General features: G+C 59.3%; 1 protein-coding gene across 4 annotated transcripts in view; it reads left to right on the top strand.

Moving 5' to 3' along the window:
* The first annotated feature begins 1,784 nt into the window (after window positions 1-1,784).
* ANPEP (alanyl aminopeptidase, membrane) overlaps window positions 1,785-15,466 on the top strand; it is a 41,577-nt gene continuing 27,895 nt past the window's right edge. The window contains exons 1-5 of one of the 4 annotated variants that reach the window (XM_084642487.1): window positions 1,785-3,420; window positions 9,902-10,515; window positions 11,567-11,709; window positions 12,497-12,633; window positions 12,718-12,844. In XM_084642487.1, the coding sequence (XP_084498613.1) occupies window positions 9,908-10,515; window positions 11,567-11,709; window positions 12,497-12,633; window positions 12,718-12,844 (1,015 nt within the window). In that variant the 5' untranslated portion in view covers window positions 1,785-3,420; window positions 9,902-9,907. Of the gene's footprint in view, window positions 3,421-9,817; window positions 10,516-11,566; window positions 11,710-12,496; window positions 12,634-12,717; window positions 12,845-15,466 lie in introns of all 4 variants that reach the window. The other 3 variants (XM_084642484.1, XM_084642486.1, XM_084642485.1) reach the window with 3 other exon arrangements.

Genomic DNA, 15,466 nt, shown 5'->3' with positions numbered 1-15,466 from the left:
GCTCGAAACCCGCTGGAAAAGCCTAAGTAACCAGGCAGTGAGTGAGACTACCCCAGAGTGCAACAAACCCTTCTCGCCTGTGACCGAGGTACGGCCAAAGTGGCTAACCCAGGGATGCTGCGCCCCTCTTGGGGGGCTCCAGCAGGCTCTGGCACGTGGAGCTGTCACGGAGTGTGGGGGAGTCCAGGCCCTGCACCCCTCTTCCTGGGATTCACTGAGACTCTCAGCCAGCCAGTAAAACAGAAGGTTTATTGGACAACAGGAACACAGTCCAAAACAGAGCTTGTGGGTACCCCCAGGACCCCTCAGTCAAGTCCTTCTGGGGGAGCAGGGAGCTTAGACCCCAGCCCTGGGGTTCCCTGTGTTCCTCCATCCAGCCCCAAACTGAAACTAAACCCCCCCCAGCAGGTTCCCTGCTGCAGCCTGTCTTCACATTCCTGGGCAGAGGTGTCACCTCCCCCTCCCCCTCCCGGCTCAGGTTACAGGATCTCAGGTCTCCCATCCCCAGGACACATTCCCAGGTCAACACTTCCCCCTCCCTGCTGCCTCACATCATCACATGAGCAAAGGACCCTTTCAGTGTTTGCTTCATCTGGCCCCTGCTGTAGCCGAGGGCCGATAATTGGTAATGACCCACTTGTTTGTTACAGGGTATGAAAAAGGAGTTCCTTATGGAGCCAATTCCTGACCACACCTGTGGTTTAGTTCTGTTACGTCAGCCCACAGCTCAGCCAGCAGTGACATTTCACTGGGCCACTCCACAGGTAACACAATAACTCGGTGTGCTCATGAGCTCATCCCGTTCGGTCGTGTGCTTTGGGCCCGTGGCCTGTATTCTTCCAGCCCTCCTCGCTGGGCTCCAGGGGCTTGTGACCAGAGTCCTGGTGACTGGGCTCTTTGATATCAGCTGTCGGGCTCCCGGGGTGGGGCACGGGCCTGTATCCTGGCCTCTGGGGCACCTTTGGCATTGGCCTCTTGGTTCTCGGATGTGAACAGCTGTGACGAAGCGGGACTGTTCTTAATGTTTCCTCTGAATAGTGTGGGGGTGCCTCAGTTTCCCCTCTGCAGTTCTTAAGTATCTAGGTGGTGGGATAGGGGTGTATGATCATTGCAGAGCCCTAGAGGGCAGGTGTGGGCAGGGGTCTGGACACAGAGAATGGCCGACACCCTGTTTCCTGGCAACTGATGGCCTGGGTCCTTCCCCCTGCGAGGTGAGAGCTAAAGGGTTGGAGAACAAAGGAATCCAGTGACCTCCTGGCCCAGGACAGGGACAAAGCCCAGAGGAGGAGGGGCTGGAGGGAGTTTCAGTTTGGGGCTGGCTGGGACATGGAGTGAAGTGCAGACGGGGTTGTCTGGCTCACTGCCCCTCAAAATGGACCTGGCTGAGGGGTCCTGTTCTCTGCACCTACAAGCTCTGTTTTAGACCATGTTCCTGTGGTCTAATAAACCTTCTGTTTTCCTGGCTGGCTGAGACTCCCGTCTGACTGCGGAGTTGGGGGGCAGGACCCTCTGGCTTTCCCAGGACCCTGCCTGAGTGGACTGGCTGTGGGAAGTGCACGGAGGGGCAGAGGAGGCTGAAGGCTCCGAGGTCAGAACCAGGAAGGGGGAAGCCGGGTGAGCTGTGGGTCCTGCAGACAGGCTGCTCCCAGAGAGGAGACTTCCCCAGAGTCCTGTCTGGCTTCGTAGGGAGCCGTTCCAGAACATCGCCCGGGGACTCCATGACAACAACCCAATGAAATCCCCTGGCGCAGGTGGCTGGGGCTGGACCCGGGGCAGCAGAGGTGGAGGGTATGTTGTTAAATCCATCCAGGCAGCGGCTCTGGCTGGGTTCTGGGTTCTGCCCCAAGGCCCAGGAGAGCTGGAATCACTTTAAAGTGCCTGAAACAGCGAGCTGAGCGGACCTGGAAAGGCCTCTTGTCCTCCAGTGCCGTACCCTCCTTGGTGGTAGCGTCGAGTCGGCCCGGCCTGACTGTGCAGGGGCAGGGTCTCTGCGGCGGGAATACAGGCCTGGTTGCAGGGCCCATTAGACAGTCCCATGGAGCAGTGCGGGGCATGCCTGGGGAGAGGGGGCCCATGTGGGATTCTGTGAGCAGCCAACCGCGCCCGGTGCAGTTGGGGATCCCCAGCTGGACACTAATCTCCAGGAACTACCTGCGCCAAGGTCATCCACGCTGGCACAAAGAGCTGTGGCTGGAGTCTGAGGCCGTGGGGTGGGGGAGGGATTCGCTCCCACAGCCATTTCACACTAGACCTGGGGTCGCAAGATACAGATCCTGGCACAGCCCAGTCCCCCTGGCCTGGCTCCCAACTAAGCCTGGTTCCCAACTGACCCCAGTTCCCACGGTTCTTGCTCCTCTCGGATCCCAGCTCCGTACAGCTCCTGTGGTCTCCAGCCTGGGTGGCGCGCTGCACTGGGTGCACGAGCGTGAGCCACGTGTCTCGGCTGCGGTGGAGGGTGAGCACTGCTCTGCACGGGCCAGGCAACAGCCCAGCAGCCTTCGGGATGGACGGGCCAGGATCCCTCGTAACTGCCCCGGCTCCCACATGCCGCGGGGTGTGTGGGACACGCCATGTGCACAGAGCTCCGCTGATGCCTTCCGCTGGCGGCCGGGGGCTTGTTGCTCCAAGGGGTTTCTCCGGCACAGGGCCGTACGTTTCCAGAAAGCACCCGGCACTGCCAGGAATGGGGTGAGGGCCGGCTGGGTCAGCAGGGACTGGGAACTCGCTGAGGCTGGATCGGTGACTGGCGCCGGGGCGGGGCCCATGGCCTGGGATGTAGCAACAGTGTGGGGAGCTGTGCCCTCTTCTCTGATGTGTCCAGCATGGCTGGCTGCTGCGGAGCCGGGGCAGGGGCTCCCTGGGCAAGGCCTAGCAGGCTGCGGCCTGGTCCCTGGCACTGTGTGTGGGGCCGGGGAGCAGCTCCTCGCTCGGCTCCGGGGGCTCCGGGGAGCAGCAGGGGGGAGGCACCGTCCGCGGGCAGGGGGACTCCAGCACCACAATGTCTGTGGGCAGAATCCGATGTCCAGCCTCCAGCTCGGGCCCCAGCTCAGCAACGTGGGCACTCCTCAGGCCCTGGAGCCGGCGCATGGCACATCCCTCGCTGCAGGGCCTGCCAGCCGCGCCAGGCCTGCTCACGCTGTGAGGTTCCCCAGGGCAGTGCCCTGTTGGCAGCCGTGCCTGGTGGTGGCTGGCCAGCAGTGCAAGGGTTAAGGTGGTGAGTGTGGTTCAGGTCCGGTTACTTCCCCTGGAGCATCGGAAGGAAACTTTCTTTTGCTGCTGGTTTGGGGCCAGCCGAGGGGAGGCGGAGGCGGAGGCAGATTCCGCAGCCCTGTGGCTCCACATCCCTGCTCAGGGGCTGGGACTGGCGGCAGCAGCCCCTGCGGAGTCTGGAGCTCGCACCCTGGGGATGAAGCCACAAAGGTGAGTGGGAGCCTCCTGCTCTGGCTGGGTTTGCTGCATCCCCAGCACCCCACCGACACCCTGCACACCCCTGTGCACACCCCACCTACACCCTGCACCCCCCAAAATCCATCTCCCCTGCACACCCCTGTGCACACCCCACCTACACCCTGCACGCCCCTATGCACACGCCACCGACACCCTGCACGCCCCCCACAATCCATCTCCCCTGCACACCCCCTGTGCACACCCCACCTACACCCTGCACGCCCCTATGCACACCCCACCGACACCCTGCACCCCCCAAAATCCATCTCCCTGCACACCCCTGTGCACACCCCACCGACACCCTGCACCCCCAAAATCCATCTCCCCTGCACACCCCTGTGCACACCCCACCGACACCCTGCACACCCCCCCACAATCCATCTCCCCTGCACACCCCACCTACACCCTGCATGCCCCTATGCACACCCCACCGACACCCTGCACCCCCCAAAATCCATCTCCCTGCACACCCCTGTGCACACCCCACCAACACCCTGCACACCCCCCACAATCCATCTCCCCTGCACACCCCTGTGCACACCCCACCGACACCCTGCACACCCCCCACAATCCATCTCCCCTGTGCACACCCCTCTGCACACCCCACCGACACCCTGCACACCCCCCACAATCCATCTCCCCTGCACACCCCTGTGCACACCCCACCGACACCCTGCACCCCCCAAAATCCATCTCCCCTGCACACCCTGTGCACACCCCACCTACACCCTGCACCCTGCACCCCCCAAAATCCATCTCCCCTGCACACCCCACCGACACCCTGCACACCCCCCACAATCCATCTCCCCTGCACACCCCTGTGCACACCCCACCTACACCCTGCACCCCCCAAAATCCATCTCCCCTGCACACCCCACCGACACCCTGCACACCCCCCACAATCCATCTCCCCTGCACACCCCACCTACACCCTGCACGCCCCCCACAATCCATCTCCCCTGCACACCCCTGTGCACACCCCACCGACACCCTGCACCCCCCACAATCCATCTCCCCTGCACACCCCTGTGCACACCCCACCTACACCCTGCACACTCCCCACAATCCATCTCCCTGCACACCCTCCTACACACACACCATGCACCCTGCGCAGCCTGTAAATTCCCTACACTCTCCATACACCCTCTTACACACACATCATATCCCCTGCACAGCCCGTACACCCTCTACACACACCGTACACCCCCTTACCTGCATCTCCCATACACCCTTACACGCACCATATACCCTGTGCACACACCCTGTACATCCCCATGCACACCCCTACACACCCATAGGCTCCTTACACACACACACACACGCACACACCCGGCATATCCCCTACAGACATACATCCTGCATACCCTGTACAGACCTCCTTCACACACACCATACACTTTGCACACCCCATATGCCCCCTTACATCCCTACACACATGCCCCCCACCACACATACATTCTGTTACACACAGCCACACACCATATACCCCACATATTCCATACCTTCCTCTATACCCTACCTACCCACCCCATGCCCTGCGCACCCCCCCACACCATAACCCCACACAGTCCTACACACATGCACCTTGTACAGCCCCTACAGCCTGGACACATGCTTACACCCCATCCACCCTACCCACCTCCCCCACATACGCTCTCCCTACACAACTCAGACTCTTCCCCTTCTAACCCCTGCACACACTTGTTTTCACCTAGCATGACCAAGTACCTTCTCCCTTTGAAAGGCTGGAGTAAATTAGGGTCAAGTGTTTGGGGCTGATGGGGGGTGGGTGTCACGGCGTCCCCGGGCGATGCTCTGGAACGGCTCCCCATGAAGCCAGTCAGGACTCTGGGGAAGTCTCCTCTCTGGGAGCAGACTGTCTGCAGGACCCACAGCTCACCCAGCTTCCCCCTTCCTGGGTCTGACCTCGGAGCATTCAGCCTCCTCTGCCCCTCCGTGCGCTTCCCACAGCCAGTCCGCCCAGGCGGGGTCCTGGGGAAGCCAGAGGGTCCTGCCCCCCAACTCTGCAGTCAGACGGGACTCTCAGCCAGCCAGTAAAACAGAAGGTTTATTAGACGACAGGAACATGGTCTAACACAGAGCTTGCAGGTGCAGAGAACAGGACCCCTCAGCCGGGTCCATTTTGGGGGGCGGTGAGCCAGACAACCCCGTCTGCCCTTCACTCCATGTCCCCAGCCAGCCCCAAACTGAAACTCCCTCCAGCCCCTCCTCCTCTGGGCTCTGTCCCTTTCCCGGGCCAGGAGGTCACCTGATTCCTTTGTTCTCCAACCCTTTAGCTCTCACCTTGCAGGGGGAAGGGCCCAGGCCATCAGTGGCCAGGAAACAGGGTGTCGGCCATTCTCTGTGTCCAGACCCCTGCACACACCTGCCCTCTAGGGCTCTGTGACAATCATACGTCCTTACCCCACCCCCTAGATACTTAAGAACTGCATGGGGGAAACTGAGGCACCCCCACGCTATTCAGAGGAAGCCTTAAGAACAGTCCCGCTTCGTCACAGGGGGGCAACCCCCAAACAACAAGTGATCTGTGGGTGTGGAGGTGTCCTTGCCCCTGACACAGACCACAGGGTTGGGCTTTTCCCTGCACTTTGGCAACACTTGTGGAATTCATCCTGCTGGTAAAGTTTCTTTGAATGGAACTGAACTGACTGGGTGTGCATGGGGGAAGTGGGGAGTGTGTGCATATGGCTGTGGGGTGTGTGACCTGGGTTGCTGTGCATGGGGCACATGGCAGTGAGTCCATGGCATGCATGGATTGTAGGGCAGCATGTGCACAGTGGTGAGGTGTGTGTGTCGGGTGTGTGTGTGAGGCGGGGTGGATGGGGTGTGATGGGGGAAGGGAGAGTGTGTGTGACATTGGGGGTATGGCGCAGTGGAGACATGTGCGGGGTGGGCAGCGAGGGTGTGTGTGACAGAGGGGTGGGGATTACTCTGTGTGAACAAGTTGTGGGAGGTATTTATGTGTGTTAGCTGGCTGGGAGGGCTGGGGGTGGTGTGAGCTGGGAGAGTGTGGGGGGCTGGCCTGGCTGTGCGAGCTGGGAGAGTGTGGGGGGCTGGCCTGGGTGTGCAAGCTGGGGGGTGAGCCTGTGGGTCCCCACCCTTCCCAGCCCCAGAAATCGACTCCAGAGATAGCTCCGGCCAGGGTCATTTGCAGCCTAACCTTGCTTCTGTCCCCACAGCTAATCTCTGGCGTGAGCTCCACGCCTGCGGAAACATCTGGGGCTGGTTCCCAGGCTGGGGGGTCTGGGGCAGCGGCAGGGGGGCAGAGAGCTGCTTCCCAGCTGGGGATGGGATCATGATATTTTGCTTTTGGAAACTGTCAGTATCTTTTGCCAAAGCAAATCTTCTCCTGTCTGAACACATCCTTCCAGCCTGCGCCCAGCTCCTGGCGTGGGAACTGCTGCAGGCCCTTGAGTCCAGCCCGACTGCTAGGAACGGCCCCACTCCCCAGCTGTGCCAGGCAGGAGAGAGCCTGGCAGAGCGGAAGGCCGTGGGTGTGGCTCCACCACGCAGCAAATAACCAGGGGAAGCTGGGAAGGTTCCCCCCCCAGCGTTCACTGGCTCATTGGCAGAGCTGCCGTGTGCCCGAGCCAAGCTGCAGGCCGGGGGCGGCCCAGGAGGGCTGAGGCTGCATGGGTTTGCCATGTGCTGCAAGGTGCAGGGTTTGCTCCACACGACATCCTCTCCCAAGTCCTGCTGGCTCTGCACTGAGGTCTGGCGCCACTTGCTCCCCCCTGCTGCCCTCTGCCCCACACCAGCTGGGGCACGTGGCAGCCCCAGGACCTCAGTGCACTCCCTGGGGTGGCTCCCAGCAGGGCCCAGAATGGGGGTGTGCCTCAGGCTGCCTGGCTCGAGAGGCCATGGCCCCATGCCCTGCACTGTCGTGCTGCTGTCCTAGAGCTCGGAGAGGGTCGCTAAGCACCCCGGCTTCCCAGTGCAGAGCTGCCTCGCAGACACGCCTCACGTGACTTCCCAGCTCCTGCACCCGGGGGTCCGGCGCTGCAGGCTCACAACTCTGCAAGGACTCAGGATGTGGGGCGCCAGGAACCCAGCAGTTCCTGCTGAGGAGATGGCTGTCCCGGCGTCCCCGGGCGATGCTCTGGAACTGCTCCCTGCGAAGCCAGGCAGGACTCTGGGGAAGTCTCTCTGGGAGCAGACTGTCTGCAGGACACACAGCTCACCCGGCTTCCACCTTCCTGGGTCTGACCTCGGAGCATTCAGCCTCCTCTGCCCCTCCGAGCGCTTCCCACAGCGAGTCCGCCCAGGCGGGGTCCTGGGGAAGCCAGAGGGTCCTGCCCCCCAACTCCGCAGTCAGACGTGACTCTCAGCCAGCCAGTAACACAGAGGTTTGTTAGACGACAGGAACATGGTCTAAAACAGAGCTTGTAGGTGTAGAGAACAGGACCCCTCAGCCGGGTCCATTTTGGGGGGTGGTGAGCCAGACAACCCCGTCTGCACTTCACTCCATGTCCCAGCCAGCCCCAAACTGAAAACTCTCCAGCCTCTCCTCTTGCCTTTGTCTCTTTCCCTCCCGGGCCAGGAGGCCACCTGATCTCTTTGTTCCCCAACACTTTCAGTCAGCACCTTTGCAGGGGAAGGGCCAGGCCATCAGTTGCCAGGAAACAGGGTGTCGGCCATTCTCTGTGTCCAGACCCCTGCACACACCTGCCCTCCAGGGCTCTGCAATGATCATACACCCTTATCCCATCTCCTAGATACTTAAGAACTGCCTAGGGGAAACTGAGGCACCCCCACGCTATTCAGAGGAACCATTAAGAACAGTCCTGCTTCGTCACAGGGCCTGCACAGCAGCAGCCACTCAAGGTCCTTCACCTACAGACCTGCCTAGGGTTGCTCTGGGCACCGCCCAGGGCCCCTGAGCCTGTGAGCATGTCCCTTGGCGTGGCTTCTCTCTGCCTAGGCCCCTGACTGGCACTGGCATGCGGGAAGTGAGAACGCACTTCCAGGAGCCCTTGTTCAGGTCCTCTGCAAGTTATTTGCTCCCCCATAAGCTGATAAATTTTATTACACGATGGAGCAGATCATGGACTTTGGAAGCCTCACAGGTGGCTGGCAGAGCCCGCAACCACCCCAGCCTGTCTTGAGCGCTCCCACACCTGTCCAGCTCCACAGCAGCCTGCAGATGCTGTACCCCCAGGACCCCCACGTCAGGGCTCCCAGAGCAGGCAAGGGCTCCTGGTGGGTGACACTGGCCCGAGCCTGCCCCTCAGTGTGGGCAGGTGCGTCACTCAAATGCACACCAGCCAGGGAGGTGCACGCACTGACAGCCTGACAATGCATCGCGCTTCCCCTGGGCCTGCCCCGGCAGCACGAGGTACTTTGCAGGCAGCCAGGTGGTGGCCGCAGCACTGTGGAACCGCAGGGCTGGAAGGCCCCCGAGAAGTCACCAAGTACATCTCCCTGGGCCGAGGCTGGACCAAGTGCACCTAGACCAGCCCTGACGGGGGTTTGTCCAACCTGTTCTTCAAACCCTCCCCTGACGGGGATTCCACCACCGCCCTTGGCAGCCTGTTCCGGAGCTGAGCTACCTCTACAATTCGGAAGTTTTTCCTAATGTCCAACCTAAATCTCCCTGGCTGCAGATTAAGCCCATCGCTTCTGACCCTACCTTAGGGAACATGGAGAGCAAACGATCCCCGGCCTCTTTAGAGCAGCCCTTCACAGCTGTACAGGCTGTTCCCAGCTCCCCTCTCAGCTTCTTTTCTCAGGACGAAACAGGCCCAGGGTTTTAATCACTCCTCACAGGGCAGATTTTCCAAACCATGTGTCGTGTTCATTGCTCTCCTCTGGACTTGCTCCACTTTCTCCACATCTTCCCGAAAGCCTGGGACACAGCAGTCCAACTGAGGCCTCACTAGTGCCGAGTAGAGTGGGCCAGTTACCTCCTGTGTCTTCTATATGACACTATGGAGGTGACTGTAAGCATGTCACATAGGGGAAACTGAGGCACAGAGAGGTTAACGGGACCCAGGGTCCCAGAACAAGCCAGACATGGGTCTAGAACCCTGGAGTTCCGATGCCCAGTCCTTCCTGCTTTATCCACTAGCACCCACTCCCCTCCCAGCATTGAGGATAGAACCCAGGAGTCCTGACTCCAGTCCCCTGCTCTAACCATTAGCACACATTTTCACATGTGGTGGGAGACCTGTGCTGGTCCTGTTGGAAGGAGACTGATCCTGCAGGTGCTGCGCACAGATGCCCTGTTTCCCATTAACTTCCTCTTGGAGCAGGTGGGGGGTGGGGTTGGGGTGCTTGTCCCAGATGCTGCGAAGCTGCAGTGACCTTTGTGAGCCTCCCAGCCAATTAATACTTCATCCATTAACCCGAGGAGCGGAGAGCCCCCAGGGAGCGGGGGATAAAAGGCTGCTGTGAACCTGGCCCTGTGACTGCCCTGCCTCTCCCTCCCCAGCAGCGCACCATGGCAGCCGGCTTCTTCATCAGCAAGACCCTGGGCATCGTGAGCATCATCCTGGGCGTGGGCGCCGTGGCCACCATCATCGCCCTCTCCGTTGTGTACTCGCAGGAGAAGGAGAGAAATGCAGTGTCCCTGCCCAGCGTCACTTCCCCGCCGGCCAATGTGACCACCACCCCCCTGTCCACCACGGCCGGCCCTGCCAACCCTTGGAACAACTTCAGACTCCCCCAGTCCTTGGTCCCAGAGCAGTACACCGTGACCCTGCAGCCCTTCCTGACCCCGAGCGCCTCCAGCCTCTACATCTTCAAAGGGAACAGCACCGTGCGCTTCTCCTGCCAGAATGCCACCAACCTCATCCTGATCCACAGCAAGAAGCTCAACTACACATTGCAGGGCACCTTCCTCGTCTCGCTGCAGGGGGTGAATGGCTCCAGCCCCCCGCCCATCACAAATACCTGGCTGGAGACCGAGACCCAGTATCTGGTGGTGCAGCTCCAGGGGCAGCTGGAGAAAGGCAAGAGCTATGAGCTCGTCAGCAGCTTCATGGGGGAGCTGGCCGATGACCTGGCTGGCTTCTACCGCAGCGAGTATGTGGAGGATGGAGAGACCAGGTATGGCCCCAGGGTGCCCCCACAGTAGGAAGTGGGCAGCCGGCTAGTGGGGGGCAAGGGAAGGGGCAAGACTGCAGCAGAATTTGGGGTGACCTGCAGCACCGGGGGTGTGCCAGCTGTCCAGGATTCCCTAGGCACGGGGCTGGCTGCAGGCTCCTGGTCACTCGCTTCCCATTGTGATGATTCTGCAGGCTGCAGCTGAGGGGGTAGAATCAATGTAAATGCCTGAGGGGCAGGGTGTCCCCACGCCCCCCCAGTCCAGCTTCCCCCCATACGCTGCCACAGACCTGTGCCATGTCCAGGAGGAGAGCTGCAAGGTATTTCGGGGCTGGGCACCCCCATCCTACAGACCGAGTATGCCAGCCTGACAGCAGCTGCTGGTGCCAGCTAAAGCCTGGTGAAATTTGGAAACAAAAATCCTACAAGCTGCAGCTGGCAGCCTGGGGCCCCAGGACTCCTCCCCCCACCATCCCTAATGTCACTGCGGGGAGCTCTTTGGGGTAGGGTCGCCTCTCCTGCTGTCTGTGCCCTTCCTCTCATCCCCCCTGGGCTGGGTCCTTCCTCCCCCCATTGCTCCCCCCTGGGCCCAGCCTGCCTGGCCAGGTCCTTCCTCCCCCCATTCCCTCTCCCCAGGCCCAGCCTGCCTGGCCGGGCACCTCCCGCACATTGCTCCCCCAGCCCGGGTGCAACCTGCCTAGCCGGGCTGTCTCTCCCTAGGTGGCTAATGCCCAGCCAACTTGACCGGGACTAACAGTGCTGACCAGGCCCAGTGCAGGGCAGGCAGGGTCTGCAGCTGCCCCCCTGGCTCTGCCATTGCCCTTCAGGCCTGGCTCCCCTCCCCAGCCCGCAGCGCTGTGTGGTTCCAGGCTGCGGCTCTCCTGTGCAGACAGACCCCGCCGGGGGCTCTGAGCTGGCCCAGGTGTGAGCAGCTCCCTTGGGGCGCCAGCGGCAGGAGGTCAGGGGAGTCCGGGGCCTGCCTGCAGGACCCCCAAGCCATGGCTGCAGAGGGTGGCAGGGCTGGCTGGGCTGAGCGGGCTGCCTTTGATTGCAGGGTCGTGGCCACCACACAGATGCAGGCGCCCGACGCGCGGAAAGCCTTCCCTTGCTTCGACGAGCCCGCCATGAAGGCCAGATTCAAGGTCACGCTGATCCACAGCCCCAACCACACGGCGCTGTCCAATATGCCTGTGGAGAGTGAGTGAGCCGGGGCTCGGCAGCTTAGGAACCGTGTGCCCTGCACCAGCAGCCTCCGCCCTGCCTCCTGCCCCTCCCCAGGGCTGCGCCCCCTGGGCTTCCTCAGCCCCCCAAGGCTCCAGCAGGGCCCTGGGCTGAGTCTGCACCCCGGGACCCATGGGGATGTTCCCTGGCTAGGCCGGGTCACTGGGCGAGATGGAGCCGCTGTGAGATCAGCCAAGCACTGAGCACACCCAGGGCCCCAGATCAGCTGGAGCCCCCGGGGGGCAGGGGGGAGCAGCCAGCAGAGAAGAGGAAGGGGCTGCTGGGGATGAACTCTCACGCAGGCTCAGCACCGGGCTGCCCACTGGCTCCCCTGAGCCTGATGCCCATATGCAGGCCCCAGTAAGAGCCCCTCCTTGCTCGTCACAGGCTTGGGGCCGTTCTGCTCCGAGCTCGGCAGTGTGGTGGGGCAGAGGGACCGGAGCACTCGTCCCCAGCAGTGGAGGGGTGAAGTGGGGTGTGGGGGGAGAAGCATGAGGGAAGCAAAGCAGGAAACCAAACTGGAGTCAGGGGGAGAGATCCCCTGGGGGTAGGGCAAGGAGAGGGCCATGCAAGGGGCCCACTCTCCAGCCATACCAGGGGACTGCAGCCCTGCTTTGGGGGCTGGAAGGGGCCTGGCCGCCGCGGAGTGAGCTACACGCCCGCTATGGGGGAGGAAGGGGCTCCCAGGAGAGACTGTGCCCTGCTCTGGGGTGGGGATGGAGGCATGTGAGCCTCGATGATGGAGCCGTGGCTCTTCTTTCAGGCTCCTGGCAGAAGACCATCGATGGCACCACCTGGAACGTCACTGAATTCCAGACCACCCCCAAGATGTCCACATATCTGCTGGCCTTCATCGTCAGCCAGTTCCAGGCAGTGGAGGACATGCAGGACAATGTGCTGGTAGGTTGCTGCATGGGGCGGGGGCGGCCTGGCTCGGCTGTGGGGTAGGGGAGCCTTGGCTGAGCCTCGAGTCTCCCCCTGCAGATCCGGATCTGGGGCCGTCCGAAGGCCATCACAGCAGGGCAAGGGGACTATGCACTCCATGTGACCGGGCCCATCCTCAAGTTCTTCGAAAGGCATTACAACACGGCGTACCCACTGCCCAAGTCTGGTGAGTGCCCGGGCAACAAGCCGGCTGCTGTGCGCTCGGTAGTGTGTGTGCCAGGTTCTGCTGGGCTCTCCCGTGAGGATGGGGGGTTCTGGGCTCTCCCGTGGGGATGGGAAGGTGTCAAGCTGCCTGCAGGGACCCCAAGCGTGGGTACCAACCTCAGGGCAGGCTGGTAGGAACCAGGGCACAAACCCCAGGCTAGCGGGGAGTTCTGTACTTAGACTGCACCAGCCAGTTATCTAGTGTGAACCCCTCAGGCGCTGTGACAGCCTGAACATGGAGCCACGGATAGTCCCCTTGGGTGTGCCGATCCACCTCACCACCCAGGGGAGCTGCACTTTAGATGGCCCTTAAGCCAAGAATTACAGTAATATTCAGGACCAGTCACTTACCCCAGGGCAGCTGCACTTTAGATCTCACACCAAAGACTGCGCTTGTAGCCAATTCAATAATAAACTCCATATCGACATATTAATAGGAAAAAGAAACTGGAGAGTTCTTTTCAAGGTTAAAGCAGGTAAACATAGATACACCAATGAGTTACAATCTTAATTTTCAAAAGTTTCAGAGTAACAGCCGTGTTAGTCTGTATTCGCAAAAAGAACAGGAGGACTTGTGGCACCTTAGAGACTAACCAATTTATTTGAGCATGAGCTTTCGTGAGCTACAGCTCACTTCCTCAGATGCATATCGTGGAAACTGCAGCAGGCTTTATATATACACAGAGAATATGAAACAATACCTATTCCCACCCCACTGTCCTGCTGGTAATAGCTTATCTAAAGTGATTTCCAGCACAAATCCAGGTTTTCTCACCCTCCACCCCCCCACACAAATTCACTCTCCTGCTGGTGATAGCCCATCCAAAGTGACAACTCTTTACACAATGTGCATGACAATCAAGCTGGGCTATTTCCTGCACAAATCCAGGTTCTCTCACCCCCTCACCCCCCTCCCAAAAACCACACACACAAACTCACTATCCTGCTGGTAATAGCTCATCCAAAGTGACCATTCTCCCTACAATGTGCATAATTAAGGGGGGCCATTTCCAGCACAAATCCAGGTTTTCTCACATCCTCCCCACCCCCATACACACACAAACTCACTCTCCTGCTGGTAATAGCTCATCCAAACTGACCACTCTCCAAGTTTAAATCCAAGTTAAACCAGAACATCTGGGGGGGGGAGGTAAGAAAAAACAAGAGGAAATAGGCTACCTTGCATAACGACTTAGCCACTCCCAGTCTCTATTTAAGCCTAAATTAATAGTATCCAATTTGCAAATGAATTCCAATTCAGCAGTTTCTCGCTGGAGTCTGGATTTGAAGTTTTTTTGTTTTAAGATAGCGACCTTCATGTCTGTGATCGCGTGACCAGAGAGATTGAAGTGTTCTCCGACTGGTTTATGAATGTTATAATTCTTGACATCTGATTTGTGTCCATTTATTCTTTTACGTAGAGACTGTCCAGTTTGACCAATGTACATGGCAGAGGGGCATTGCTGGCACATGATGGCATATATCACATTGGTGGATGTGCAGGTGAACGAGCCTCTGATAGTGTGGCTGATGTTATTAGGCCCTGTGATGGTGTCCCCTGAATAGATATGTGGGCACAGTTGGCAACGGGCTTTGTTGCAAGGATAAGTTCCTGGGTTAGTGGTTCTGTTGTGTGGTATGTGGTTGTTGGTGAGTATTTGCTTCAGGTTGCGGGGCTGTCTGTAGGCAAGGACTGGCCTGTCTCCCAAGATTTGTGAGAGTGTTGGGTCATCCTTTAGGATAGGTTGTAGATCCTTAATAATGCGTTGGAGGGGTTTTAGTTGGGGGCTGAAGGTGACGGCTAGTGGCGTTCTGTTATTTTCTTTGTTAGGCCTGTCCTGTAGTAGGTAACTTCTGGGAACTCTTCTGGCTCTATCAATCTGTTTCTTTACTTCTGCAGGTGGGTATTGTAGTTGTAAGAAAGCTTGACAGAGATCTTGTAGGTGTTTGTCTCTGTCTGAGGGGTTGGAGCAAATGCGGTTGTATCGCAGAGCTTGGCTGTAGACGATGGATCGTGTGGTGTGGTCAGGGTGAAAGCTGGAGGCATGCAGGTAGGAATAGCGGTCAGTAGGTTTCCGGTATAGGGTGGTGTTTATGTGACCATTGTTTATTAGCACTGTAGTGTCCAGGAAGTGGATCTCTTGTGTGGACTGGACCAGGCTGAGGTTGGTGGTGGGATGGAAATTGTTGAAATCATGGTGGAATTCCTCAAGGGCTTCTTTTCCATGGGTCCAGATGATGAAGATGTCATCAATATAGCGCAAGTAGAGTAGGGGCTTTAGGGGACGAGAGCTGAGGAAGCGTTGTTCTAAATCAGCCATAAAAATGTTGGCATACTGTGGGGCCATGCGGGTACCCATAGCAGTGCCGCTGATCTGAAGGTATACATTGTCCCCAAATGTGAAGTAGTTATGGGTAAGGACAAAGTCACAAAATTCAGCCACCAGGTTTGCCATGAGATTATCGGGGTACTGTTCCTGACGGCTTGTAGTCCATCTTTGTGTGGAATGTTGGTGTAGAGGGCTTCTACATCCATAGTGGCCAGGATGGTGTTATCAGGAAGATCACCGATGGATTGTAGTTT

This window comes from Lepidochelys olivacea, assembly GCF_965140295.1.
Source record: "Lepidochelys olivacea isolate rLepOli2 genome assembly, chromosome: 10".
NCBI lineage: Eukaryota > Metazoa > Chordata > Testudines > Cheloniidae > Lepidochelys > Lepidochelys olivacea.
This window is presented reverse-complemented; position numbering and strand designations above follow the sequence as displayed.